Consider the following 27,708-nt stretch of genomic DNA (forward strand, 5'->3'; position numbering starts at 1 on the left):
CAAACTTCAGCACCTGCACACGATTTAGAGATTTAAGGAGTACGAGTAATTAAACTTCAGCATTTGCACACTTCAACCAATAACTGCTAATTCTTAACAAATCATAACTGGTGATCCAGAGAGTATCACTGCTTCTTCAACTACTACAAACTGCATAGTATTTCCTTCCCTTTTTCAGACAGTGTTGCAAGCAACCTCACCCTGAACCCCAAGCTGAGCCGATGCCCAGTTGGCCTCAGACTTAACACTCTTCTAAGTAGGCATAAGGTAATCTGCAAATATCGTAGATTGCCCAATTCGTTTGCAAAGAGTGTACAACAGGACAAAGAATTAAATTTCATGTGATTATTTGCCATTGGAGCTCTATCAGAACCAGCAGTTTCTTCAGGCCTTCTAGTTTGCATACGAGATATTTACACCCCCAATCATAATGCTCACTGTAAATGTCAAGAAGGCCTCCATAGTTATCGACGCAAGACATCAAATCTGCGGAAAAACTAGAGAAATTAATAATGATTATGTTTCATTTCTCTCTGTTGAGCGGTCTCTACATATAAATTCCACCAAACAGCAGAAAGAATGCTTGAAAAAATGTATAAAGCAAAGTCTGCTTTCTGCTACAGTGCGGCCGCTAGCTGAGTCGCTCTCTTCATTAATACAGCCAAGATGAAAGTCACTCTCGAGCAACACAGCATAGATCTGTTTTTTTCTTTCAAGCAAAGAGAAGCAGAGCACAAAGCCTCAGCAACAGGAAGAAATTGAGCTGATGTGCAGTGTAAAGGAGTTAATTTGCCTCTCACCAAACTGTAAAGCAGCAATGATGATCTTTGATGTGTGAAAAGCATAGAATAGTCATGCAACAAGTGTTTGATTAGCAATGATGATCTTTGATGTGTGAAAAGCATAGAATATCCTGAACTCCGCAACACCCTCGCTTGCGATCGGCAAAGGGTTTGGAAAAAAAGGGAGGAAAGAAAATTAAAAAAAAGAAAAAAGAAAAAAATAAAATTAATTAAAATTTTGGAAAAAATATTAAATTTTTATATAAAATTGTCCACGTCAGCATTGACCATGCCTCGTAGGGTGGCCGGCATCCAGGTCAACAATTTCCGGTCAAAATTGAAAATGTTTAGGACTGAATTGGCAAAAATGCAATATGTTTAGGATTTTTTGGATAATTTTCCCTAAAAATGTGAGTATATTGCACCCGTTAGACGTAAATCCTTTAAGTTTCTATATTACGACACTCTAGAGAGGAGTTATGCACATGGCTATGATCTAGAACCATAGAAGCTCCCACGGTGTAATATTCCTCTACCTTTCACATTTTTTTATTATTTCAATTAGTGCCCTAAGAGTTGAGCGCCCCCAATCAGTCCTTGGTTAAAAGAAAATAAGAAATCTCGATTTTATATGTTAGCTGCTTTGAATAGAATTTTACCCTCTTTTTATATGTTTCGATTATGACTCACTTAGTAATAAAAAAAAAAGGACTTTCGATGCTATTTCCTGGTAAATGTTGAGGGTCAAATCTCCGCTGGATTTGCTTTATCACGTAGAGAGGTAGACTATCTTGATTAAAGAGATGAACAAATAGAGAGATAGATGCAAATGCTTTGCAAGTATGTTACTAAATTCTGGGAAAGATAATTGTCATGCCACAAAAAGAGTGCACATGACTGCAAACGACAAACTCAGTAGCTTTTGACCAGTAGTGTGAAGTTCCATGGTGGAAGATGATTAGAAGGTGAGGACCCATTTTCCACCAAAGAAGAAATGGACACTTGAGAAGTCTACACTCAAGTCAAGTTGCTCTTCACTTTACTCTCTAGCAAGCTCACTTCTTCTATTGAATGATCAAGGTGTGTACGTTCATCACATAATGACATACATAGTCACCAGCTTATTGAAAATCATTCTCCTATTTGCCATAGTTTGGGAAAATTTTGGATTTTTTTAACCTGATTTAGTTAAGATTTTGTGTAAAAATTAGAATTCAGATCAAAACGATGTCGTTTTAGTGCTTTTATTATCCTTAATGCCACGTGAGACATCACGTGGGAGAGATAAAAAATTTAAAAAAACCATGTCAATATTTTCCGTTAATCAAATTGAACAGAGTTAACAAAAAAACTCGAATTTCACACAAAATCGAGTCGTCGTCAAGGGCTTGCAAGCCCTCACCGATTGCTGGCGAGGCTTCTCGCAGGCTGCTGGCGAGGGTCACCTTGCCTAGATCCTTGCTGGCCATAGGCAAGGCGATCATCACCTAGATATGGCGAGGGTTGGCCTTGCCTATGGGCAGCGAGGGTCTCCTAGGCAAAGTCGCCACTCGCCTGTGGCTTTCGAGGGAGGCCTTGCGTGGCCCTCTCTGGGTATTGCCAGTGGCTGGCCTTCATCTAAGATCGGCCACTGACGAAAAGAAAAGAAAAAAAAACATAAAAGAAAAAATAAAGGAAAAATAAATGGCGAAAATATCATTGATCAATCGATGAGGTCAAGCTTTTCTTTGAGACTGATATGGCCTCTTCAAGCCATTATTTGAAACAAGATCCACTATATGCCCTTATTTAAAAAAAAAGAAAGCATTTTAGGCCATTATTCAAAATAAAGTCCACTTCAAGCCCTTATTCGATAAAATGAGGGCACTTTAAGTCTCTGGAATTTTACCTTTAATTTTTTTTCTATGTTGTTTTCTTTTTATTGCTTCTGCAACCATAGTCCAATGACATGCCGTTCCTTCTTCTTTCAATATCTTGCTGTGCTTAGAATAACGTATCTATAGGTCCATCCAAAACCTAATAATGACACTAAAAACTATTCCACCTTTATGAGTCCAACAAGGATGTTAATGAGTAGGTCAGAAGTGTCTAGATTAGAATTATGAGTCCGACAGGGATGTTAATGAGTATGTTAAAAAAGTGATTCCACTCGTGTAGTGGTCGAGTTGGTTTTAGTACTTTAACATATCTTCGTGATTAACTCTTGGCGTGTTTTGTATCACCCAGGACATACGTATGCTATTTTTTTTATTGTGCCTTGCAAATTTACTACAAGTGTAGCATATCTGCTGAACTGAATCTGTACTATTAAAACGGGTGGATTCCATGGGGTCAAACGCGAATCTCACCTGATCTAACCGTCCAACTTTAATCATTATTGAATAATTTGTGGTCAGGTTTAGATTCAAATGTAAGGCGAGTAATAACAAAGTTCGTAGTCAAATAATTGGTGTTTTAAGGAGCAATTAGGGAGTAGAAATTGGTTTGGTTGACTCGTTTCTGGGCCAATTCTTGCTTCCACGACCAGATAGTTCTTGATTCCAAGGTCAGAAAACGTCAATTGCTGGGTCGAACCGATTCTCAACCTTAATTTTTTGGAAACAATATTGTACTGAAAAAGATTTAATCCATGATTTTAATATGGACAAATACCCACATAAACAATTTAACCTAAGTAGGATTTGTGTTTAATGGACATATTTCTTATAATTTATATAAGGTAAAACATTTTAATACTTAACAAAAAAGAAAATCAATCAATTTCCGATGAAACTCGGTACTAGCTTGGAACCAACTATAGCTAACTTGGTTTCTCGTTCTAATGTTAGCTTAGGAACCTAAACCTCATATATGATTGGTTCGGTTCTAGATTGTAATCAGGAATTAACCCACTTAGAGACCGGTCACTCTAAACAACAATTAATATGTTTAATTTATGTCTTAGTGAAATCTAAGGAAACATTAGGTGCATCGGTTGAGTACACCCATGCACTCCTTGCCCTTAGGATAATATGTGAGAGGGGATGAGATCCTCTGTCACGTCGGTGTATTCGTTTGGTGTCCCGTCCATCCAAATCGTTAAAATATATGTCAATAAGGTAAATCACCTCTTTAGTGTTGTCCTTGCGCAAAATCACCTGGATGCAGCACAACACAAGCAATCTTTTTTCGGCCCCGATCAGAGTCTCGATTGCCTCGGCGAGTTCCTCCTCGCGACAGACCCGCAAGACGAGAGCAAGAGATTTCTTCCGTTCTTCCCGTGATCTCCCATGTGGTATGGGAAACGGAGGGAGTGAGTGATACACTAACGAGCTTATCGCCTTGCATTTGTATTGTCCAAGCCGGTGTAGTTCTAGTTCTTAATTACCCGTAGGGTCCCTTGCGAGTCTCGACCTCGATGGCGTATCGGCAGTTGTTTATCAGGGAGACGATGCTTCCCGTCCGCATCGCAGCATCGGTGAGTTATCCCGAGCAGTCATCTATTTGAGATGATCAAAAAAATGAACGTCACTGCAAAGCACGGACCCAGTTAAAGCCATTGAACTAGTAATTTGACACATTAAGGACTTGAATTTTCATGTCAAAAGAACGCTTGCTTTGCTTACCCGTATTGTAAGTTTCTGACAATTGAATCAAGAATCACTTGTCTCAGATCACAACAGTTGTGCTCAGAACGCAGTGCTCACGGCGCCCCAGGACGTCCCAATGTATAATTGAATTGTATTTCGAGAATTGGTACTTGTTCGTCAACCCAATAAAAGATAAGGAATGCATGATTTTCCAATACTGCGTAACAGGGTTTCTACAAGACATCGGGATTAGATCCTCGGAAACGTCTTGGTATGAACATGCGAGTATATTTCATCCGTAAGAAGGTAATCATTAAAAAATTTTGTGTTACGACACTTTATACAGGAGTTACGGCAAAATACACCGTGGCTAGGATCCGGAACCATAGAAGTTCCCATAGTGCAATATTCCTCTACCTTTCACGTTTTTTTTAATTATTTTAATTAGTGCCCTAAGAGTTATGCCTAAAGTATGGGCGTAAGGCTTTTTGCATCTCTTGGGCAGAATTTTACCCCTCCTTCAGCATGCTATGATTACAACTCACTTAGAAACAATAAAAGGGCCTTTAATGAAATTTATCGGTAAAAATTTGAGGTTGCAATCTCCAAAAGATTTTGCTTCATCGTGTAGAGAAATAAATTATCTTAACTAATGAGATAAACAAATAGAAAGAAATATGCAAATGCTTAGCAAGTAAGTTATTAAATTCTGCAGAAGATAATTGTCATCTCACAAAAGCGTTCACATAATAGAAACGACAAACTCATTAGCTTTAGACCAGTACTATGGAGTTACGTGGAGGAAAATGATTAGAAGGTGAGGACCCACTTTTAACAAAAGAAGAAGTGGGCATTCAAGAAGTCCACACACCCAAGTCAAGATGCTCTTCACTTTACTTATCTAATAAGCTCTCTTCTTCTATTTCTAGCAAAAGAAGCTCACTTCTTCTATGGACTGATCAAGGTATGTAGATTTCGACCAAAAAAAAAAGGGGTACGTAGATGACATACTGTTGTCATGCATGGTCACCAGTTTATTGATCTTTGATATTTGTATATATCTTACCGTCTTGGCTTGGGTTCACACAGAATTTGATGACAGGAAAAGACAGAATTTTGCTGAGGGACACTGATTTTTGCTTCTGTTTTTTTTCCCCTTGTTTTTTCAGAATCCTCTGTTTCTGCAGATTCATGTTTGATTACTGGTGAGTTTCTGAGATGCAATGTGTTCTTTCTGTCTGTACACTCAGAGAACTGTCAATAGTTGGTTTAATTTTTGCATTCTGAATGCGGTGTTCTGAGCATTTTGTGATCCATGTCTAGGAAGAAGTGTACTTCTTGATTTCTTATCTATACCTCTACAGAGCTATAGAAACTTCATTCCTTTCTGTGCTTTTTTCTCTTTTAGTTTTTCATTCGTCTAAAAGCTGAATTAGGATCACCCTTTTGTTGATGTGGAAGAAGCTCAGCTAATTATGGAATTTTGAGACAAAATAGAAAATCACTCTCCTAATTTCCTTGAGACTTGTTATGGTGGCTGCTTCGGAAGTGCATTTTGTGGTCCAGAAGACGACATTTATCGAACTAAGCTACTTTTCGTTGATCTAATTATTTTCATCCATTTCAACCTGCTCAATAATAATACTGTGGGCCTGTGGCTCGCTATAAACGAAACCGCCTTTGCAAATTTTCAAGTCATTCATGATATAGGACATCCAAAATGCACATAAAATCATAATTTCCTGTTCGTTACCTGTTAGTCAAGTGCATGGTCTTAGGTCTTGTGCGTTCTAGCTTCTTTTCCTTCAACCAAAGTGATATAGAATATGGATACTGAATAGAGCTCGTTTACGATTCATCTAGTCAGTTTATGCATCTTTTGTTCACCCTCAGTATCCTTTCTTGTCAAGGTCCACATCTCTTTTTCTCAATATATATGATCTTGAACTTTTACGCTCTATCAATGTTTGTAATTCTATTCCACTAATGCCTTAAAACCTAGCAGTTTTTTCTTTGGTCGAATAAAACCTAGCAGTTGATCTACTACCTTATGAGTTATCTTGGGACCGCTGAGGCAGCTTTGACATGCCTCTATTATCATTAGATGTTTGTCCTTCGGTTCACCTGAAGCACTTTCTAAAATTTTGTCTACACGGCTTCCAGTCTTTACTATAAGTTCTGACTGCAATTGCAGAGCAACATTTTGCTTCATGGAGAGATTCTCCTGGACACTTGACGGCCTTGGCCATGGGGGACCATATCAGCAAAATTCTATGGTATTAACAGTTTTTTGTAGATTTTTCTTGTATTTTAACTCGAATTGGAAATCGTACATTTCCATCACCCATTGATTGGAGAAAAACAGGGAATGACGGAGTCATATTCTTCATTTAAAGCTAATTTTCCAAAGAGAGGGAATGTCACAAGTCCTCATTAGCTTGTGGTTTGTGTCCTTAATTTTCTTTTAAGGAACCTTCTCAGCACATTTACATGATTGCGAATTTGGATGCAGGATGAGTCAATGGACTATGAGAGGGAGGAAACAGATCGTGCGATTGCCCTTTTTCTTGCAGAAGAAGATCAGAACGGAAGAAATTTCATTGGTACGTCAGCAAACTGTAAGCTTTTATGATGATATCCAATGGAATGCAAACCCAGAGATCCTCGTCTCTTCAATAATATGGTGAATGAGTGAAACATGTGTAAGAATGTCTTCAAGCTTGTTCCCACTCTCCACTTGATTTTGTATAAGTCTGTTCTATGTTGAAGAGATTTACACTCATCAGAGCACTTTTAGGCTATCTAGTGTTGCTGGAGTTGCAGTTGCCAATCATTGAATCTGTTCACCTTTTTGCACCGTAACCATTTCATCCTTTTCTTTCTGCTAGCAATGCACTTCATTATATGTTTAAAAGTTAAATATATAAAGTTTATAATTGAGTGGTTCCCGTAATTTGTCTGTTATGGGCATCTATCCTTCAGTTATGCAATTTTTCCAATGACAAGGGACCATCTACTCATTGACTGCTCTTTCTCTAAAGCTATATGGACATCTATTCTTAAGTTATGCAATTTTTCTAGAATGCCTGGCTCGTGGGAAGAAGATTTGGACTGGTCATCAGCTCTTTTTTAAGGCAAATCCTCTGGTTTTATTTTGTATAAGCTAGCTTGGAATGCCTTTGATTATCTTATATGGAGAGCTAGGAGTAACAGAATCCGTAAATCTCACAGCTATTCAGTCTGTGAGGTTACTCATGATATCAAATGTGATGTGAGACATAGATTGTCTATGGAAAGTAAACTTGCTGTTTGTTCTAGTGCTCATAAATCTCTTCGTTCGTATTGGGGACTCCTTGCTAGTAGTTTTTAATGAGAGCTCGTATGCAGGATCGGTCCACCTTCTAGCATGTGTGCTGCAACAATTATTTCTTACTTATCAAACCAAAAGGCTACACATATGTAATTGAGTGATTCCGTTATTTGTCTGTTAAATATTTCTCTACATGATAAATATCAATACAAATACGAACAAGCTTCTAAAGCTCAGCAAGAAAAAGATAAACGTCATTCTACAGCTCAATTGGAGGAGGATGAACTACTGGCACAAGCTCTCCAAGAAAGTTTAGGTGTAGAAGATCCATCTAGTCACAGTAATGGAAATTCATTTCAACTTCATCGGATTTCATCTTCAGGCTCGAGGTATATTCAGCTCTTGAGCTTTCTTATCTCAGGTTATCATTGACATGTTGGTCCTTCCCATCTTTTGAGAGGTTTATATTATCTCTGTTTCTGCTACCAATGCACTTCATTATATGTTTAAAAGTTACATGTATAAAGTCTACATATATAATTGAGTGGTTCCCACAGTGTGTCTGTTATTGGCATTCATCCTTCAGTTATGCAATATACACAATGACAAGGGACCATCTACTAATTGAATGCTCTTTCTCTAAAGCTATATGGGCATCGATCCTTCAGTTATGCAAATTTCCAGAATGCCTGGCTCATGGGAAGAAGATTTGGAGTGGTCATCAGCTCTTTTTAAAGGCAAATCCTCTGGCTGTATATTGGATAAGCTAGCTTGCAATGTCTTGCACTATCATACATTAAGAGCTAGGAATTATAGGATCCATAAATCACATAGCTATTCAGTCTGTGAGATTACTCATGCTACCAAATAGGATGTGAGATTTAGATTGTCAAAGGAAAGTAAACTTGCTGTTTGTTTTAGTGCTCACAAATCTCTTTGTTGTTGGGGGATTCCTTGCTAGTTGTTTTCTGGGAGGGCTTGTATGCAGGATCAATCCCCCTTCTAGTGTGTTTGTTGCAACAATAATTTTTTACTTATCAATAAAAAAAAGTTTACTTAGATAATTGAGTGATTCCATAATTCGTCTGTTAAATCTTTCTCTAGATGATGAATATCAATCCAAATACGAACAAGCTTCAAAAGCCCTGCTAGAAATAGACAAACTTCATGCTAAAGCTCAGTTGGTGGAGGATGAACTACTGGCCATAGCTCTCCAAAAAAGTTTAAATGTAGAAGATCGATCTAGACACAGCAATGGAAATTCACTTCAAATTCGTCCAGATTCATCTTCAGGCTCGAGGTATATTCAGCTGTTGAGCTTTCTCGTCTCAGGTCATTTTTGACATTTCAGTCCAATTTTGCATCTTTCATTTTGAGAGGTTTCTAGTATCTATCTTTTTTAACAGTTTAACGCTTCTATTATTGCTGAGAAATCAAAAAGGATATGAGATAATACAATGTTCAAGTCCTGGGATAAAAGCTGGAAGTTTGTGAAATAGAGTGGCTTTAGCTTTGATACTGACTAGAAGATGTAGGATTCCTCTGTAATGTCTCTTTTCCTGTGATTTATTGTGTAGTTGGAGAGAAGTTTCGGTCATGCATAAAAATGTGATGAAGCTGATATTTTATGTAGATGTAACAGGTCAGGCATAGACTAGAGAGACAGTGACATTTAACTAGTGTATGTCAAGGTGCTGATTTTCCAGCATGAAGGCAATACAAATGTGGCTGATGAATCCAGTTCCAGTTTAGGGGGCCAAAGAATCTTAGATAGTTAAATTCGTATTATAGTATAGTGGAGAACAAGTTGCTGGAATAGGTGTTGACTTTTGGTGAATCTCAACCCGTCATTCTGAAGCAATTTCTTTGAGAAATTATTTGCATATCAACTTGCCAGTACCACATAAGTTCTCACCTGCTCTGCTGGCAGAGAATGCATGATTAGTGTAACACTACTTCACCTGCATATTTTACGTGATGTTTTCATATTGCAACTAAGGTCCATTTTTCAATGGACTTATTTCGCAATCGGGTTAACTTACAACATCAATCACTCAGATTCTGTGCTGGTTGCAAGAGTCTGATTGGTCCTGAATATTTCGAGAGTTATATGGGTGCTGATTGGCATCCGGAATGCTTTCACTGCCACTCATGTGGTCTTCCAATTGAAGATCTCAAGGTAAACTCTATGTTTGCTTAACTTCTGATCAAGGTTTGGCCTATTAGATTTTCAACTATATTACTTTTTATAGTACATAATGAATGATTGATAGATTATTTTCTTGTAGATTTCAGTGTCCGGGGACCACCTCTATCATGATTCATGCGACAAAGAACTCCATCATCTAAGATGTGATGTTTGCAAGATTTATGTAAGTGCTTTCTCATTGACTTGGGTGCTGTATCAAATGGTTGTTTAAAAAGGCTTATCGAGTGGAAGTCCCAAGCTACAAAAAAGTGCCATCCTCCATATAAAGTTCAAACTGCAAAATAAGACAGTCCGACAGTTTTGACTTTGATAAAAACGTAAAAGGGAATAGACTTAAAGGGTGTTTGAGAACACTTTTGGCAGTCCTTCCTGTTTTAGAAGACTTAAGAAGCAAAAGAAGTGAAAGCCATAACAGTTAAAAACTAATTCAAAGAAGTAGCTCAGGGACCTAGCTTTTCCTGATGTAGCTCTCCGCCGCAACCTTCGGCGTCTCGGCTCTTGCCCATGACCTGCTCAACTTCGAAATCACCTCCAAGGCAAGCTCTTTTCCCTGATATTGGTGACTGAGTCGCTGTCATTTCCGGGCTGAGATTGGAGTGAGATGGAAAATCTGTGCAACTTTTTTCTCCTGCTCTTGTTTTTTTCTACTTATGCTGTTGAGTGCCTGAAGGTTCCTGAGGGGCTAGGCAACCATGTGGGTTCTTCCAGGGAAGCTCACGCTAGTTGGTAAATTGTTTTGCTTTACGCTTACAGTACTTTAAGTTTCTTGAAATGGGATTCTGCTCTGTCCTGAAGAAATTTAGCTTGGTATTATAATCTTAAAGTTCAAAATTTTCGGTTTTGTTGCTGCAACTACTTAATGAAAATGAAGGTATAGAAAGCTGCTAGTGGCATGGAGAGAATCAAATCCACCTCCAAAAACAACTGAAGAAGCAACAAGGCTTGTTGTCCAGGCCCTGAAGAACCACCAGAAGGCTGACGTTGAGGTAAATCAACCAAATTAAAGCGAAAATCTTGGATTTTTCGTTAGCTTTTCACTCCCATTATCCTCAGGGGAGTGAAGGAGCTGGTTCTTTTTGCACTTTTTTGTAATTTTTGGCTGTTGTACTTCATCTGATGTGGTAGGGCTTATTGGCGTTCTATGGTCTACCTCGTGCTCACACCCTGTTTGAGACCACAGCCGAAGTTCCAGCGTCATTGCCCCAAGGAGTGGTGTTTGAGTTTCAAACAATTCCAGTTATGAACCCAAAACTTCCTCGACGCTCCATAATCTCTTTCTATGTATTTGCTCTGTGGCATCTTCTGAATATCTTCTATTTTTTTGCTATGTGAGAAAGAATTTCATTGATTAACTTAAAAAAGCTGCAGAGCTGCTACTACATGGCACCAGCAGCTGCGAGTGTAACATCAGTAGCTTCTGCCGCAAGTGCAGCAACTATAACAAGTTCCAGTTCCTACAGACCTCCAAGTATTGAGTCAACACAAAATTTGCTAGCTTAACATCACTGAATATATACAATACGTCATTTTGTCTTCTAGACAAGATATCCAGTTCCAACTTACTATCGCAACTCGAGACAGATCTAACAACACATCTCCCATAAGCATCATCCCATTAAGAAATGATCTCCAGACTCAGAGTGAAGATCACAAAAAATACAGCTGTCATACAATCTTCTGAATATCTTCAGTAAACTTTTACCAGGTGTATGCAAGATGTGTGACAGATGGCGACGGCATCACCGTGTACGTTAGCACTTCCGATCCGAGAGAATCTTGCTTGGTCCCACAAGAAGTCCAGATCGCAGCCATCGAAAGATCAGAAGCCCGTGCTCAGAGGGACTACACTCGTGCAGATGCACTGCACAAAAGTATTGTGGACGCAGGATATCGGTGTGTCATCCTGATCGCTTATGAACAGTCACGCTCATCGTCTGTCACACTTCTTCTATCCCTGCACGAGTAATTCACTGGTTGATCATAGTTGTCTATATGCAGGGTAATAAATGTTCAGAATGAGGAAGTCCTTGCTCGGAAGTACCGAATTCGGCTCAGGTAAAACTGGGCATATGACCCATTCCAATTGGCAATTTTTTCTGTTTATTCTTCCAAGAACAATTGCCTTATGAAACAGGGGGATAGATGCTCCAGAGGGTAAGATGCCGTATGGCAAAGAGGCTAAGGACGAGCTTGCAAAGATTGTTGAAGGGAAGTGTTTGAGAGTTCTTGTGTATGGAGAAGATCAATATGGCCGGAGTGTAGGAGATATATACTGCAACGGCAACTTTGTACAGGTAAACCTGACTTCTCCCTAGCCTCGACTTTTTGACAAGTATATTCAATGGCCTACGAGTCATCAGTCAGGACATTTAATCAGGCCAAGGCGAGAAAGACGAGTTAAATGACCGAACATGCTTGGACAAAGACTAATGAATCAAACTGGCTTTACGCTCAATCGATCTCCTCTTTTGTTTTCTGAACTGAAACTTCATTTCATGGTTGGACTTGGGCAGACAGCTGAACTGAACCATAGCTTAATGCTTTGGGGGAGGTCAGGCTGGACGAGCCAAAGCCCGCCCATTGAGAAGGAATAGCAAATGCAAATTTGCCATATCAACAATGGCTTCTAATGATTACATACAAGCATGTTTGTTGAGCTGCTTCTGTAATCGCACACTATTGTCAGTTCCACTTTTTCCTGTACAATTGCTCATTCATTTCCATCTCCAACCACAGAAGTCAATGCTCAAGAAAGGGATGGCGTGGCATTACACAGCCTTCGACCAACGAGCAGAGCTTGCAAAGGTAGCCTACTGATTCTTCGTATTGCTGTACCCAATTATATGTGATTTGAAGTCCGTGTCTTGAATGTTGCATGAGCAGTGGGAGAAGAATGCACGGGCAAAGCGCGTAGGTTTGTGGGCTTCACCAAATCCTGAGGAGCCATGGGAATGGAGGAAGAATAAACGAGAGGGGAGATGACTTCACCCAAATCTGATTTAGCCTTTTGCCATTCTGTGGAAATGTAGCTGGCCAAGTATTGATGTACAGGGACTACAATCTACTCATTGCTTTCCGACTGATATAGAGAAGAATATGCTTTATCAGCTGTTGTATGCATGCTAATCTAGTGCAAAAGCTCGAACAGCCTTAGCCAAATCATCATATAAGATCAGTGAAGGATCCGATGTACGAAGCTCTGTTTGTTCCATGGTGTGGAAGGTGTAGCTATTGATAATGCCAAAAATGAATCCTTAGAATATCACAGGGATCCAAGGTCACTCAATGCGTCAAAAAGGATGCCATCGCATATCTAGGATTTCTTGAACGGTGGTTACACTAAGAGAAAACGTGCAAGAGAGTAAATCGTGGCTAGGGAAAGATAAACAGTGATCAACAAGACTGCAAGTGAAAGAAAGCCTGGTGTCATGTGGAAGGATGACCAATTCTGCTTTTTAAAGAGGTCTTGCCTTCTTTTTTCTTTTGGTTTCCCGTGGATTCCAAATGGCATCTGGGGCAGATGAATTACATTGGGGAATATTTGGCAATACGTTTGCATCCAGAAACGATGAACCGAGTACTCGAATCCTTCGTTGTTTACTGGCAGCTACATGAAGCAAAAGAAACAAAGACCATTTAAAGGAAGGAGACTATTTCATTCTAGAAGTAGCAATTAAATGACAGGGATACTGCACTTAGGAAAAATGGAAATCATTGTAGAGTTGTCATAATAGCATTTGCATTACGAGAATATTGAAAGAATCTGACTTATCAGCTTGATCATCAACCAAAACAGCAGATGGCTATGAGTCTGTTTGGCACTCGATGTTTCTGTAACTTTGGTACAGTAACTTTGGCGTTTCCTGTGCCGTGAAGTGTTGTAACTAAGTATAACAAAAGGAATTATGTGTCTTGGGAGCAAATTATTTTATTCTGGAGTGAATATGAGTATCCTAACATGATTTTTTCACTTAAGCAAGATGGGACTCCAATCTGTTGTAGTTGTGAGATGATGGAAGTGAGTTCCAATTTATAAACATCCTGCTTTGCTTGCTGGTCGAACTGTAGGACAGATTTTCGAGAGTAAAGAGCACTTTTCAATTTCCCAGCATTGTTGCTGATGAAAAACGTTAAATCTCTGTAGCCAAGAGACATGAGATACCAGTCACCAGATGATGGTCGAAAGCTATGTCTAGGGTGTCGAGACTCTGCGATTATGAATACCAATGCATGTCAACCTCTTTATCTTGAAATACAAGGATTCTATCAACGTATGAATATGAAAGTGGAACAGCAGATTCCTCTACTCTTGGCGGCAAGACAAGTGCTGAATGAAGCAATGGAAGGAGAAACGAATGTAAGTACAGATGCAAGTCTCATCTAGGTCAATACGGTCCCAGATATCATCATTTCATTTCTTGTGCTTTTTCCTTTTGTTTTTTTGGTTTTTATACTCACTTGAAACTTGAAAAGGGACATCATCACTTACATGAAACTAGAGGAGTATGCGTAAGGGAAGGATGGAATGTTCCCAATGTAAGAAAAGCGCTTGCTCATAGTTGCTAGATAGGGCTATCATCAAATGTGTACATTGTGACTGTATTTGATGAAACAAAGATTCCAGAATACCTTTTGAATAATCCACCAGGTTACCCGAAGGCCAAGAATTGGAGTAAACCACCAAATTACTGATATGGTAACTGAACCTTATAAGCCGGTTCATGCAATCCTCATTTTGTATGGTCTCTCTAGGTAATGTGACTGCAGCAAATCTCAGTTATTCTTTTGTGTGATCATCAACCATGGCTGATTATTATCCAGAAAACAGGTTGTTGACATGTTCAATCCTTGCTCATGAGATGATGCATGCTTGGCTTCAACTAGAAGGTTCTTCTTTAATGGCCTGTGATATCTGCAATTAATTTTTTTTTAATGTAATAGAAACAGCATATTTGATAAAAATGTACAGAGATATGGGCATTACTCAAAAAAAGTCGATACTGCATTTGTTTTTCCTTTAAAAATTTTAAAGGGACAGAATTAATGTCGATATTTTTCAGGTTATTTAAACCTTAGTCCAGAGGTTGAAGAAGGCAATTGTCAAGTTTTGGCTCATATGTGGTTGAATTCTGAGATCTATTCAAGCCCCACAAATGATGTTTCCTCATCCTCATTGCCGTCATCTTCCTCTTCGTCAACAACATCAAAGAAGGGCAAATATTCAGACTTTGAGATACAACTTGGCAAGTACTTTAAGCATCAAATAGAGACTGAACCTTCAATGGCCTATGGAGAGGGATTCAGGTCAGGAAACAAGGCTGTGGAGAAGCATGGCCTTAGGAAAACTCTCAATCACATTCGACTGATGGGGACCTATCCACTGTGATTTATTAAGCAGCTGTCTGTGGAACTTTGGTTTTCAGTGGTTAGTCACCTTGCATTAGTGACTTAATACAGCACGAGCAAGAGCATCAGTAGATCTTATGAATAAATCAGCATTGAAATTTGCTTGACGATTATATAGCAGATGTTGGAACCAGAGGCATAGGACAGATATGATATTTTACTTCGTAAAGTAACAGAAATGGTGTCGGTGGCAGTGCATATGTACATGCTTGGATGATTTTTTAGCTATGCGCATTGTTGGGTTCATCATGAGTAACTGGTTGAAATGCCAATGCATCTCATCTTTCAGAGTTGCTGCATCAGTTCTTGAGGAATTAGCTTTTGTTCAAACAGTTCAGCTCCCATCTTTGGAGTGCCTAATAACCAAGGACGGCATAAATCAGTTCATGATGAATCACCATACTGTTGCAATGTCAGTTCTGCCGATGTAGAGTTTGAAGGATTAAGGATTACGAGTAATTAAAACTTCAGCACCTGCACACGATTTAGAGATTTAAGGATTACGAGTAATTAAATTTCAGCATCTGCGCACTTCAACCAATAACTGCTAATTCTTAACAAATCATAACTGGTGATCCAGAGAGTATCACTGCTTCAACTACCACAAACTGTATATAATTTTCTTCCCTTTTTCAAACAGTGTTGCAAGCAACCCCGAACCCCAAGCTGAGCTGATGCCCTGTTGCCTAATACTTAACACTCTTCTAAGTAAGCATAAGGGTAATCTGCAATATCGTAGATTGCCCAATTCGTTTGCAAAGAGTGTACAACAGGACTAAGAATTAAATTTCATGTGATTATCTGCCATTGGAGCTCTATCAGAACCAGCAGTTTCTTCAGGCCTTCTAGTTTGCATACGAAATATTTTACACCCCCAATCATAACGCTCGCTGTAAATGTCAAGACGGCCTCCATAGTTATCGACACGACATCAAATCTGCAGAAAAAACTAGAGAAATTAATAATGATTATGTTTCATTTCTCTCTGTTGAACGGTCTCTACATATAAATTCCACCAAACAGCAGAAAGAATGCTTGCAAAAATGTATAAAGCAAAGTCTACTTTCTGCTACAGTGCGGCTGCTAGCTGAGTCGCTCTCTTCATTAATACAGCCAAGATGAAAGCCACTCTCGAGCAACACAGCATAGATCTGATATATTTCCTAATACAACGAGTAACCTCTTTGTGGAATACAACGGAGAAGATCCCCACGGACCAAGCCCACCAAGTTCTTCTCGTCCAAGCAAAGGGAAGCAGAGCACAAAGCCTCAGCAACAGGAAGAAATTGAGCTGATGTGCAGTGTAAAGTAATTAATTTGCCTCTCACCAAACTGTAAAGCAGCAATGATGATCTTTGATGTGTGAAAAGCATAGAATAGTCATGCAACAAGTGTTTGATTAGCAATGATGATCTTTGATGTGTGAAAAGCATAGAATATCCTTTACTCCACAGCGCCCTCACCTATAGCCGGCCACCTTACGGGCAGGGTTTGGAAAAAAAAAAGGGAAGGAAGGAAAAAAAAAAAAAAAGGAAAGGGAAAAGGAAATTAAAAATTCGAAAAAATTATATTAAAATATTATTAAAAATTGTCAACGTCAGCATTGACCGTGCCACGTAAAATAGCCGGCGTCCAGATCAGCAATTTTCGGCCAAAATTGGAAATGTTTAAAACTAAATTGGTAAAAGTGCAATAGGTTTAGGACTTTTTGGATAACTTTCCCTAAAAATGTGAGTATATTGCACCCGTTAGATGTGAATCCTTTAAATTTCTAAGGCAAAATGCACATGGCTACGGTTTAGAACCATAAGAAATCACGATTTTAAATGTTGAGCGCCTTAAGAATTGAGCGCACCATATCATCCTTGGTTAAAAAAAGACAAGAAATCACGATTTTAAATGTTAGCTGCTTCGAATAGAATTTTACTCTCTTTCAATATGCTCCGATTATGACTCAATTAGTAATTAAAAAAAGGGCTTTCGATGCTATTTTTTGGTAAATGTTTGAGGGTTAAATCTTCGATGGATTTGTTTTATCACGAAGAGAGACAGACTATCTTGACTAAAGAGATGAACAAATAGAGAGATAAATGCAAATGCTTTGCAAGTATGTTTTTTTTTTTGCTAGAAATTAAAATTTTTATTGCAAACAAAACATTACAAAAGGAATGCATTACCTACATTAAAGTGATCTATAAAAAAAGATTTTATTAGTATAATATTTTTAACTCTAAAAGGGGAGATTGTGAAAAAGAAAAGAGGATTGCAAGTGTGTTACTAATTCCTGTGGAGGATAATTGTCATCACAGAAAAGAGTGCACGCGACTGCAAACGACAAACTCAGTAGCTTTGACCAGTAGTGTGAACTTTTTTTTTGTTTTTGGTCGACCAGTAGTGTGAAGTTTCATGGTGGAAGATGATTAGAAGGTGAGGACCCATTTTCCACCAAAGAAGAAATGGACATTTGAGAAGTCTACACTCAAGTCAAGTTGCTCTTCACTTTACTCCCTAGCAAGCTCACTTCTTCTATTGAATGATCAAGGTGTGTACGTTCATCACATACTGACATACATAGTCACCGGCTTATTGATCATTGATATTTGTATCATTCTTACTATTTTGTCTTGGATTCACACAGAATTCAATGGTTTACGCAATTCCGGTTCTTATTTCTCCTTGTGACTTTATTTTTGTTTTTCTGGGGGTCAGAGGGTGACTCGAATCTGATGACAGGAAAAGACAGAATTTTGCTGAGAGCCACTGATTTTTGCTTCTGGTTTTTCCCCTTCTTTTTTCAGATCCCTCTGTTTCTGTGGTCATGTTTGATTGCTGGTGAGTTTCTGAGATACACTGTGTTCCTTCCGTCTATTCACTCAGAGAACTGTCAATAATTCGTTTGATTATTGCAATCTGAATGCAGTGTCTAGCAAGAATTGTAATTCTAGAGATCTTATCTATACCGTACAGAGCTATAGAAACTTCATTCCTTTCTGTGTTTCTTTCTCTTTTAGTGTGTCATTTGTCTTGGGACTAAATTATGATCACCCTTTTGTTGCTGCGGAAGAAGCTCAGCTAACTATGAAATTTAGAGAAAAAATAAAAAAAATCATTCTCCTAATTGCCATGAGACTTGTTATGGTGGTGCTTCTAAAGGGCAATTTGTGGTCTAGAAGGCGATACTAATCGAACTAAGCCACTTTTCATTGATCTTATTATTTTCGTCCATTTCCTCCTGCTCGAGGACAATACTGTGGGCCTGTGGCTCGCTATAAATGAAACCGCTTTTGCAAGTTTCAACTCATTCGTGAAATAGGACTTGAGCATGAAATCTTAGATCTTGTGGGTTCTAGCTTCTTTTCCTTCATCCGGAATCTGAATAATGTATATGGAGGAATGAAATCTTATATGGGATCTGGATAGTGAATAGCGCTCATTTAGGATTCATATAGTCAGCTTATGCATCTTTTATTCACCCCCAGTATCCTTTCTTTTAAAGGTCCTAATCTCTTTTTCTCAATAGATATGATCTTGAACTTTATTCTCTACTGATGTATGTAATTGTATTCCGCTAATGCCTGAAAACCTAGCACTTGATCTACTGCCTTATGAGTTATTTTGGGACCACAGGCAGCTTTAACATTCCTCCATGTTTACAAGATGTTTGTGCTTCGGTTCACCCAAAGCACTTGCTAAAATTTTGTCTTCGCAGCTTCAGGTCTTTACTTTAAGTGCTTACTGCTATTGGAGAGCAACATTTTGCATCATGGAGAGGTTGCCCCGGATAAGGCAACAAAATTCTGTGGTATTAACAGTTTTTGTAGATTTTTTTGTATTCTAACTTGATTTGGAAATTGTACATTTCTGTCACCCATTAATCGGACAAAAAGGGGAATGATGCAGTCACATTCTTCATCCGGAGCTAATGTTCCAAAGAGAGGGAATGTCACAAAACTCTCATTAACTTGTGGATTGTGTCCTTAACTTTCTTGAAGGCACTTTCTCACCATATTTACATAATTGAGAATGTGGATGCAGGACGAGTTAACAGACTATGAGAGGGAGGAAATAGATTATGCAATTGCCCTTTCGCTTTCAGAAGAAAATCAGAAAGGTAAAAATTTCATTGGTACGTTACCAAACTGTGAGCATTTATCATGAACATTCAACAGAATGCATACACAAAGGTTCTAGTCTCTTCAATAATGTGGTGAATGTGTGATGGCTCTGTTAGTGATCTGTAAAGAATGAGATGACTTGGGAGCAAAAGTACTGAAGCATATGCAAAAAAAAATGTCTTCAAGCCTTCTTCCTAGTCTCCATTTCATTCGTCTCAATCTCTTCTATGTTGAAGAGATTTACACAAATCAAGATCACTTTTGGGCTATTTAGTGTTGCTGGAGTTGGAGTTGTGAATTATTGAATCTGTCCACCTTTTCGTACCATAATTATTTCATGCTTTTCTTTTCTGTTAGCAATGTACTTCATTATAGGTTTAAGAGGTACTTATATATAAAGTTTACATATATAATTGAGTGGTTCGCGTAATTTGTCTGTTATGGGCACCTATCCTTCAGTTATGCAATTTTTCCAGAATGCCTGGCTCGTGGGAACACGATTTTGACTGGTCATCAGTTCTTTTTAAAGGCAACTCCTCTGGTATTTTGCATAAGCTAGCTTGGCCTTCCATTATCATATATGGAGATCTAGGAATTATAGGATCCATAAATCTTATAGCTATTCGGTCTGTGAGATTACTCATGCTATCAAATGTGACGTGAGATATAGGTTGTTGAAGGAAAGTGAATTTGCTGTGTGTTCTAGTGCTCACAAATATCTTTGTTTGAGTAGGGGGATTCTTGCTAGTAGTTTTCTGTTAGGGCTGGTATGCAGGATTGGTCCACCTGCAGGATGGGTCCACCTTCTAGTGTGTTTGATGCAATAAAAATTTCTTTTCTTAAAAAAGTAGTTTACATATATAATTGAGTTATTCCTATAATTTGTCCATTAAATCTTTCTCTAGATGATATATATCAATCCAAATACGAACAAGCTTCTAAAGTTCAGTTGGGGGAGGATGAACTATTGGCCATAGCTCTCCAAGAAAGTTTATACGTAGAAGATCCATCTAAACACAGTACTGGAAATTCACTTCAACTTCATCCAATTTCATCTTCAGGCTCAAGGTATATTCAGTTGTTAAGCTTTCTCATCTCAGGTTATCATTGACATGTCAGTCCAATTTCCATCTTTCAATTTGAGAGGTTTCTAGTATCTTTTTATTTAACAGTTGACGCTTCTCTTATTGCTGAAATACCAAAGAGGATATTAGATATTACAATGTTCAAGTCTTGAGATGCATTGTAGAAGTTCCTGAAAAAGAGTGGCTTTAGCTTTGATACTGACTGGAAGATGTGGGATTCCTCCGTGACCTCTCTTTTCGTGTGATTTAATGTGTAGTTGGAGTGAAGTTTTGGTCATGCGTAGAAATGTATTGGAGCTGATATTTTATGTAGATGTAACAGGTCAGGCATAGAATAGAGAGATAGTGATATTAAACTAGTGTATGTCAAGGTGCTGAGTTTTCCAGTCAGTAAGGAGGTAATAGAAATGTGTCTGATGAATCCAGTTCAAAGAATTTATTAGCTAAATTCATATTACAATAAAGTGGAGCACAAGTGCTGGAATAGGTGTTGATATTTATTGAATCTCAGGACAAAAAAGATGATTATCTGATCATATGTCAGTTCTATTGTCGTGCTCAAGCAGTTTCTTTGAGAAATTATTTGCATATCATTGACCGTACCTTTCGACCAAAAAAAAAACTTGACTATACCATAAGTTTTCTGCAGCTTTGCTGGCAGAGAATGCATGATTAGTGTAACAGTGCTTCACCTGCATAATTCACAGTACGTTTTCATATTCGAACTAAGGTCCATTTTTTAGATGGACTTATTTCACAGTTGGGTTAACTTACAGCATCAATCATTCAGAATCTGTGCAGGTTGCAAGAATCAGATTGGTCAGGAAGATTCCCAGAGTTGCATGGGAGCTGATTGGCATCCGAATTGCTTTCGCTGCTATGCATGTGGTCTTCCAATTGCTGATAAGGTAAAGGCTATGCTCAGTTAACTTCTGATTGAGGTTTGGCCTATATGTTTTTCAACTATATTAGTTTCCATAGTACATAACGAATGATAGATTACTTTCTTATAGTTTTCAGAGTTTGGGGACCACCCCTATCATGAATCATGCTACAGAGCAAACCATCATTCAAGATGTTACATTTGCAAGAATTGTGTAAGTGCTTTCTCATTGAACTTTATCGAAGGGTTGTTGAAAAAGGATTATCGAATGAAAGTCCCAAGCTATGAAAAAGTATCATCCTCCTTATAAAGTTCAAACTGCAAAACCGTAAGACATCCAACAGGTTTCGACTTAGAAAAAAATAGGAATTGAATTAGAGGGTGTTTGAGAATAGTTTTTTGGAAGTCTTTTCGGTTTTACAAGACTTAAAAAGCAAAAGAAGGGAAAGCCATAACAGTTAAAAACTAATTCAAAGAAGCAGCTCAGGGTACTCTTGGAGCTTTTCCTGATGTAGCTTTTATATGCGGATGTTTATCTCAAATTAATAATTTTAAAAGAAAAAAATCATGTGAGGAAACTCATATTCACTCTAGAATAAGTTAATTTATTCCCAAGACACATAATTTATTATCATTATTATACTTAATTACAACGCTTCAGTACACAAGAAGTGCCAAAGTTACAGTACCAAAAGTTAAAGAAACACCAAGTACAGCCATCTGCTATTTAATTGATGATCTAGTTAGTAAGTGAGATTCTCTCAATATTGGCGTAATGCAAATGCTGTTTTGACAAATCTACAATGACACTTCCTTTCCATTTTTCTCAAGTGTGGTATCCCTGTCATATAATTGCTACTTCTAGAATGAAATGGTCTCCTTCCTTTACATGGTCTGTTTCTTTTGTTTCACATAGCTGCCGGTAAATGAAGAAGGTCTGGAGTTCAAGGTTCATCCTGTCTGGATGCAAATGTATTGCCCATCACATGAGCAAGATGGGACTCCTAGATGTTGTAGTTGTGACCGGATGGAAGTGAGTTCCAACTCATGAACGTCCTGCTTTGCTTGCTGGTAGAACTGTAGGACATAAATTCGTGACTGTAGAACACTTTTGAATTCCCCAGCATCGTTGCTGATGAAAAAATGTAAAATCTGTGTAGCCAAGAGACAGGAGCTACTTGTTGCTGGATGATGGTCGAAAGCTGTGTCGAGATTGTCGAGACTCTGCCATTATGAATACCCATGAGTGTCAACCTCTATATCTCGAAATACAAGGATTCTATGAGAGTATGAATATGAAAGTGGACCAGCATATTCCACTATCTTTGGTGGCAAGACAAGCTCTGAATGAAGCAATGGATGGAGAAACAAATGTAAGTACTGATGCAAATCGACATTTTATTTCTTTTTTTTTCATCTTCTTTTTGGTTTTTCTACTCACTTGAAACTTGAAAAGGGACACCATCACTCTCATGAAACTAGAGGACTATGCATACCGGAAGGACGGAGTGTTCCCACTGTAAGAAAAGCTCTATCTCACTGTTGCTAGATCAGGCTATCATTAAATGTACAATGGGATGTATTTGACAAAACAATGATTTCAGATTCCCTTTTGACTAATCCACCAGGTTACGCTAAGGCCAAGAATTGGAGTAGGCAGCGACTATATCAATATGGTAACTGAACCTCATAAGCTGTTTCATTCACCCAACGTGAATGCAATCCTCATTTTGTATGGTCTCCCTAGGTAATGTGAATTTTTGCAGCACATCTCAGTTATTCTTCTGTATGATTGTTGCACCATGGCTGATTATTCTTGGGAAAACAGGCTGTTGACAGGCTCAAACCTTGCTCATGAGATGATGCATGCTTGGCTTCTACTTGAAGGTTCTTCTTTTATGGCCTATGATAACTATTATCATTTTAGTTCAACAGAAACGCCATATTCGATAAGAATGTACAGAGATACGAGCATAACTCAAAAAAAGTCAATACTGCATTTCATTTTCCTTTTCCTGTAAAAATTTTATAGGGACAGAACTAATGTGGATATTTTTCAGGTTATCCTAAACTTAGTCCAGAGGTTGAAGAAGGAATTTGTCAAGTTTTGGCATATATGTGGTTGAATTCTGAGATCTATTCAAGCTCCACAAATGATGTTTCGTCATCCTCATTGCCGTCATCTTCCTCTTCGGCCACGACATCAAAGAAGGGCAAATGGTCAGACTTTGAGATACGACTTGGCAAGTATTTTAAGCATCAAATTGAGACTAATCCTTTACCGGCCTATGGAGAGGGATTTAGGTTAGGAAACAAGGCAGTGGAGAAGCATGGCCTTAGGAAAACTCTCGATCACATTCGACTGACGGGGACCTACCCACTGTGACTTACAAAGTGGCCGTCCAGGGAACTTTGGTTTTCAGTGATTAGTCGCCTTGCATTAGCAACATAATACAGCACGAGCAAGAGCATCAGTAGATCTTATGAATATATCAACAATGAGCTTGACGTTTATCTAGCGCATGTTGGAACCAGAGGTATAGTAAAGACATGATACTTTACTTTGTAAAGTAACAGAAACGGTGTTGGGGAAGTGCATAAGTACATGGTTGTACGAATTTTCAGCTGCATGTAACAGTGGGTTCATCACGAGTAACTGATTGAAATGCCAATGTATCTCATCTTACAGAGTTGCGACATCAGTTCTAGAGGAATTAATATACTGTTGCAATGTCAGTTCTGCTGATGTAGAGATTGAGGGATTATGAACAATCAAACTCCAGCCCCTGGAGTTTACAACAGGACTAAGGATAAAAATTTCAGCTGATTATCTGCCATTGGAGCACTATGGGAACCGGCAGTTTTTTTTCAGGCCTTCTGGTTTGCATATGAAATATTTTACAGTTGCTCACCTTAAATGTCATGGCCTCCATAGTTATCAATACCAGACATCAAATCTGCAGAACAAACTAGTGAAATTAACAACAATCATGTCATACTTTCATTTTTCTCTGTTGCTACATATAAATTCCACCACGCAGCAGAAAGAAATGTTGTAAAATGTATAAAGCGAAGTTTGCTTTCTGCTACAGTGCTAAGCCGAGTCGCTCTCTTCATCAATAAAGCCAAGATTAAAGTTACCCTTGAGCAACACAGTATAGATCTGATATTTTTCTTAATAGAACGCGAGTAACCTCTTTCTGGAATACAACGGAAAAGATACCGACTGACCAAGCCCAGTAAGTTCTCTTTCAAGAAAAGAGAAGCAGAGCACAAACCCTCAGCAACAGGAAGCAATTGAGCTGATGTGCAGTGTAAAGTAGTTAATTTGCCTCTCACCAAACTGAAAAGCAGCAATGATGATCTTTGATAGATGAAAAGCATAGAATAGTCCTGCAACAAGTGTTTGATTAGCAACTCAGGATTATGATCTCTCCAGAATTTTGGCTCTGCCAAAAAATACTCCAGCCAAAAGACCGGCAAGACACAAAACCACATGTCATGCTATGCTAAGGCTGTGCCTAGTATAGTAAAGCTGACCAGACGGAGAAAATTTACCGAAGAGGATGCTTACAGAGTTTTCCAAACTAGTCAGTACTTTGAATAGGAGGATGCCAGCCAAAGACAATAGGATCTTATTATATGAACCTACAAGGCTGCATACGGCATCTGATATTAGAGATCATCTACATATTGTTTACATGATTAGAAACCATTTTTCTCAAAGTCCATCTTACCACATCAATATGACTCTATGAAAGTGAAAATGCGAAAATCAATTGTCTCCTCTCATAATCAACTCTTTTATGGATTAAGACCAAGAAGGACGATTTTTTGTTTTTGAATCTTTTGATAGTTAGGCTCAAGAAGGGAGAGAGGGGCATTGTTTGAGTGGAGAAAAGGCAAAGAGAAGATGGGACAATTTCCTATTAGGCTTCACAAATCTTCTAAATAGTTGGCCAGTAACGAAAGTATGATGTTAGTAATTTACTGAATCCTGTATCTTCCCTTTTTCTTTTATCCGTACACATAAACATGCATCAAACCTTGTTTGTTTAAATTGTTAAAACTAAATAATTTTGTTATGCTAAACAAGCAATCAGGACTGTATGACTTGATCAAAAATAGAAACTTAGGCCATTATCCAAGTATTCCAAACTTATTTATAACTGTTAATGTTTCACATGATTTGATCATACAACTTGGAAGATACACAATTCTAAGCAGAAACACCTAAAACCGGCAAAAAGAACTGATGATATTTCGACAGTGCAAATGATTTTAGATTATCGTAGAGTATAAAAGGTACATGCGAGTTGGCAAAAAGATTTAACCTACAAATATCAGTATATAATATAGTCGAAGAGAGCAAGCTAGCTCCAACCTCAACCTAACATAACAACCTGCAACAAGATGCTAACCATACAGAGAGAATTAAAGTTTAGATCGAGAGATTTGCAAAATATTGTCTAGTTCAGCTTCTAAGCCCACAAGATGGGAAAGGCACTAATAAAGAACACAACATGCATGACAAGTGAAACATAGTATAATGTTCTAAGACGAACTAAACCTGATAGAAGTAAACGTTAAACAAAAGGTGCAAGAAGCAGCACACTTTTACTGACATAAGAAAATTCATAAGTGACTCGAGTTAACAAGATGCTCTTCGTCTGATAATGCTGCCAACTAGGACTCAGGTTTTTAAACTAAAATGAGTTGGAAAAACTGATGAGAAATGTCAACGAAAGAGCAAAAATTCTGAAGTCAACATTTACTTAGAGTTCATGCTTTTTCTCTATTTCTTCCTAAAGCCATGGAGTAGAAATTTTCTTAGTCACCCTTCAATGAGCAATCAGGGCTCAACTAATAGGAAGTCACAACCATGTTCCCCCGAGCAAAAAAACCGCATCCATCCACTAGCCGCTTAAAGTCTATTTATTGGCCAAAAACAGGATCCCTTTAGTAAACTAGAACAAGCAGCAATCACTGTCAAAGAAGCTCCAACCTTGCACAACATTGTAGAGCAAACAAAATGTTCAAACCTGTATGTGGTGGCCCCTGTTTGACGAAGAAACCACATAGAAGTAAAGCTTATAGCCAACCCAAGAAACCCACGAAATGTCATCACCAACCAAAAAGTTGGTAACCTTAAAAGAGGCCTGCAATAACCTAAAAACAAAGAAAATATTATAAGCTTAGATATAACCTACAGATTGCATTTACCATGTAAGCATGTCTTAATAACACGTAACCGAAACAAATGGCAACGATCATGAAAACATTGTTTCTTCATATTACTCAGGACATACTCTCATCTTACTTACATTCACGAGAGACAGGTATCCACTGGGTTAATATGAATGTCAACATTACACATTGTCAAAAGGACACAATCAGCCGTCAAAGAGACCAAAATTAGCTAAAGACATGTAGTGAGAAACTGCTTGAAAGTGAAAAAAACACGATACACACAACGTCATGAGATTCCAGCTCATGGTCAAGGACAATTACATAGGTTGAAGGGACACAATTAACAGAAGGAGAATCGAGAAATAAGCTTAAACTCAGTCCCCAATCAGCAGAAGATTTTACAAACATATCACGAATACATAAACAAAAGGAAAATAGTTTTAACAAGATCATGGGGCAAATAAATGATCATGAGAGGAAGAAAGACAAAACTTACGTGTTAATCAGACAGTCCATCTCATTGAAAAACACACATAAGAATAACTCCCAGGGGGCAAAGAATTATTCACAAGGACCATTGAGAACTCATTCACGTTTCCAGATTTTTCGACTTGCTTTGCCGGATCCATGACTCTACCTAGTGTTAGCTGCATCAGAAAAATGAGTAAACAGATGAATGGATGCACGCCAGTTCAATTTCAGTTGGCAACTAAAATGAGTAGAAGTGCTTGGTGAGAGAAAAGGATGACAGATCCTACAACCAATTCAGAAAAAGCCCGTGTAGTTTATTTGTGTAGTTTATTTTATGTGTCAATCATCCAACAATGAATGCGTAAATTATGTTTTATAATATACTCACCGAGTGACAATAATGTATCAAATAAAGAAGGCAATAAAATAACCATTAAGTTTTACATTTGTTTTTCTAAAGTTGCGTTTACAATATTTCAAAGGGTAAAGACACCAAAAACCCTAAATTATGCCCACTGTAATATATTTATCCTTAACTTTTTTTGTAACATCAAAAATCTCAAAATTGTATTTGTGTGACATATTTACCCTCCGTAAAAAAACTATAAATGAGAACCGTTAAAAATCTATCTACGTAGACGCTAGAAAGCAAACATTGTTGCCCACGCAGCTTAAGTAAAATAAAAAC

At 38.1% G+C, this 27,708-nt stretch overlaps 2 protein-coding genes, 2 long non-coding RNA genes and 1 pseudogene across 21 annotated transcripts; 2 read left to right on the forward strand and 3 right to left on the reverse strand.

Annotated features, from left to right (window-relative positions):
- Positions 1-71: 71 nt before the first annotated feature.
- Positions 72-935, reverse strand: LOC115688766 (uncharacterized). Its single transcript, XR_008816788.1, has 2 exons — positions 801-935; positions 72-709 (listed from the first exon to the last, which is right to left on the reverse strand). It is a non-coding gene; the product is annotated as an uncharacterized LOC115688766 (long non-coding RNA).
- An 842-nt stretch (positions 936-1,777) lies between these two features.
- Positions 1,778-24,230, forward strand: LOC115688764 (protein DA1-related 1-like). Of its 13 annotated transcripts, none has more exons than XM_056312284.1 (13): positions 1,778-1,862; positions 18,075-18,108; positions 18,986-19,078; positions 19,312-19,402; positions 20,297-20,459; positions 21,267-21,384; positions 21,490-21,573; positions 22,276-22,392; positions 22,520-22,732; positions 22,816-22,878; positions 22,988-23,106; positions 23,188-23,246; positions 23,420-24,230. In XM_056312284.1, the coding sequence occupies exons 3-13, from the start codon at positions 19,040-19,042 to the stop codon at positions 23,743-23,745; spliced, it is 1,392 nt and encodes a 463-aa protein (XP_056168259.1). In that variant the 5' UTR covers positions 1,778-1,862; positions 18,075-18,108; positions 18,986-19,039; the 3' UTR covers positions 23,746-24,230. The 13 variants fall into 13 exon arrangements, with proteins under 13 accessions (XP_056168259.1, XP_056168257.1, XP_056168254.1 ...); XM_056312282.1 differs by having other exon boundaries at positions 1,799-1,862; positions 17,986-18,108; XM_056312286.1 differs by lacking the exon at positions 1,778-1,862 and adding an exon at positions 17,637-17,818 and having other exon boundaries at positions 18,010-18,108.
- LOC115688760 (staphylococcal-like nuclease CAN1) lies at positions 5,255-13,066 on the forward strand. 5 transcript variants are annotated; one of them, XM_056312271.1, is made up of 18 exons: positions 5,255-5,315; positions 5,521-5,556; positions 6,546-6,627; positions 6,864-6,954; positions 7,885-8,050; positions 8,307-8,398; positions 8,766-8,961; positions 9,720-9,840; positions 9,950-10,033; positions 10,338-10,406; positions 10,541-10,596; positions 10,742-10,856; positions 10,996-11,151; positions 11,576-11,763; positions 11,869-11,925; positions 12,005-12,164; positions 12,607-12,675; positions 12,754-13,066. In XM_056312271.1, the coding sequence occupies exons 3-18, from the start codon at positions 6,562-6,564 to the stop codon at positions 12,850-12,852; spliced, it is 1,785 nt and encodes a 594-aa protein (XP_056168246.1). In that variant the 5' UTR covers positions 5,255-5,315; positions 5,521-5,556; positions 6,546-6,561; the 3' UTR covers positions 12,853-13,066. The 5 variants fall into 5 exon arrangements, with proteins under 5 accessions (XP_056168246.1, XP_056168247.1, XP_056168250.1 ...); XM_056312272.1 differs by lacking the exon at positions 5,255-5,315 and having other exon boundaries at positions 5,406-5,556; positions 10,996-11,106; XM_056312275.1 differs by lacking the exons at positions 5,255-5,315; positions 10,996-11,151 and having other exon boundaries at positions 5,406-5,556.
- Positions 13,799-15,082, reverse strand: LOC130138385 (uncharacterized). 2 transcript variants are annotated; one of them, XR_008816789.1, is made up of 3 exons: positions 14,942-15,082; positions 14,500-14,782; positions 13,799-14,078 (listed from the first exon to the last, which is right to left on the reverse strand). It is a non-coding gene; the product is annotated as an uncharacterized LOC130138385 (long non-coding RNA). The 2 variants fall into 2 exon arrangements; XR_008816790.1 differs by lacking the exon at positions 13,799-14,078 and having other exon boundaries at positions 14,397-14,782.
- Positions 24,231-24,857: 627 nt separating the features above from the next.
- LOC115688770 (GDP-mannose transporter GONST1-like) lies at positions 24,858-27,202 on the reverse strand (annotated as a pseudogene).
- Between the last annotated feature and the right edge of the window lie 506 nt (positions 27,203-27,708).

The sequence above is a fragment of the Syzygium oleosum genome, unplaced genomic scaffold, assembly GCF_021117445.2.
Source record: "Syzygium oleosum isolate NSW1041296 unplaced genomic scaffold, Sole_v2.1 Sole_v2.06, whole genome shotgun sequence".
NCBI classification, from domain to species: Eukaryota; Viridiplantae; Streptophyta; class Magnoliopsida; order Myrtales; family Myrtaceae; genus Syzygium; species Syzygium oleosum.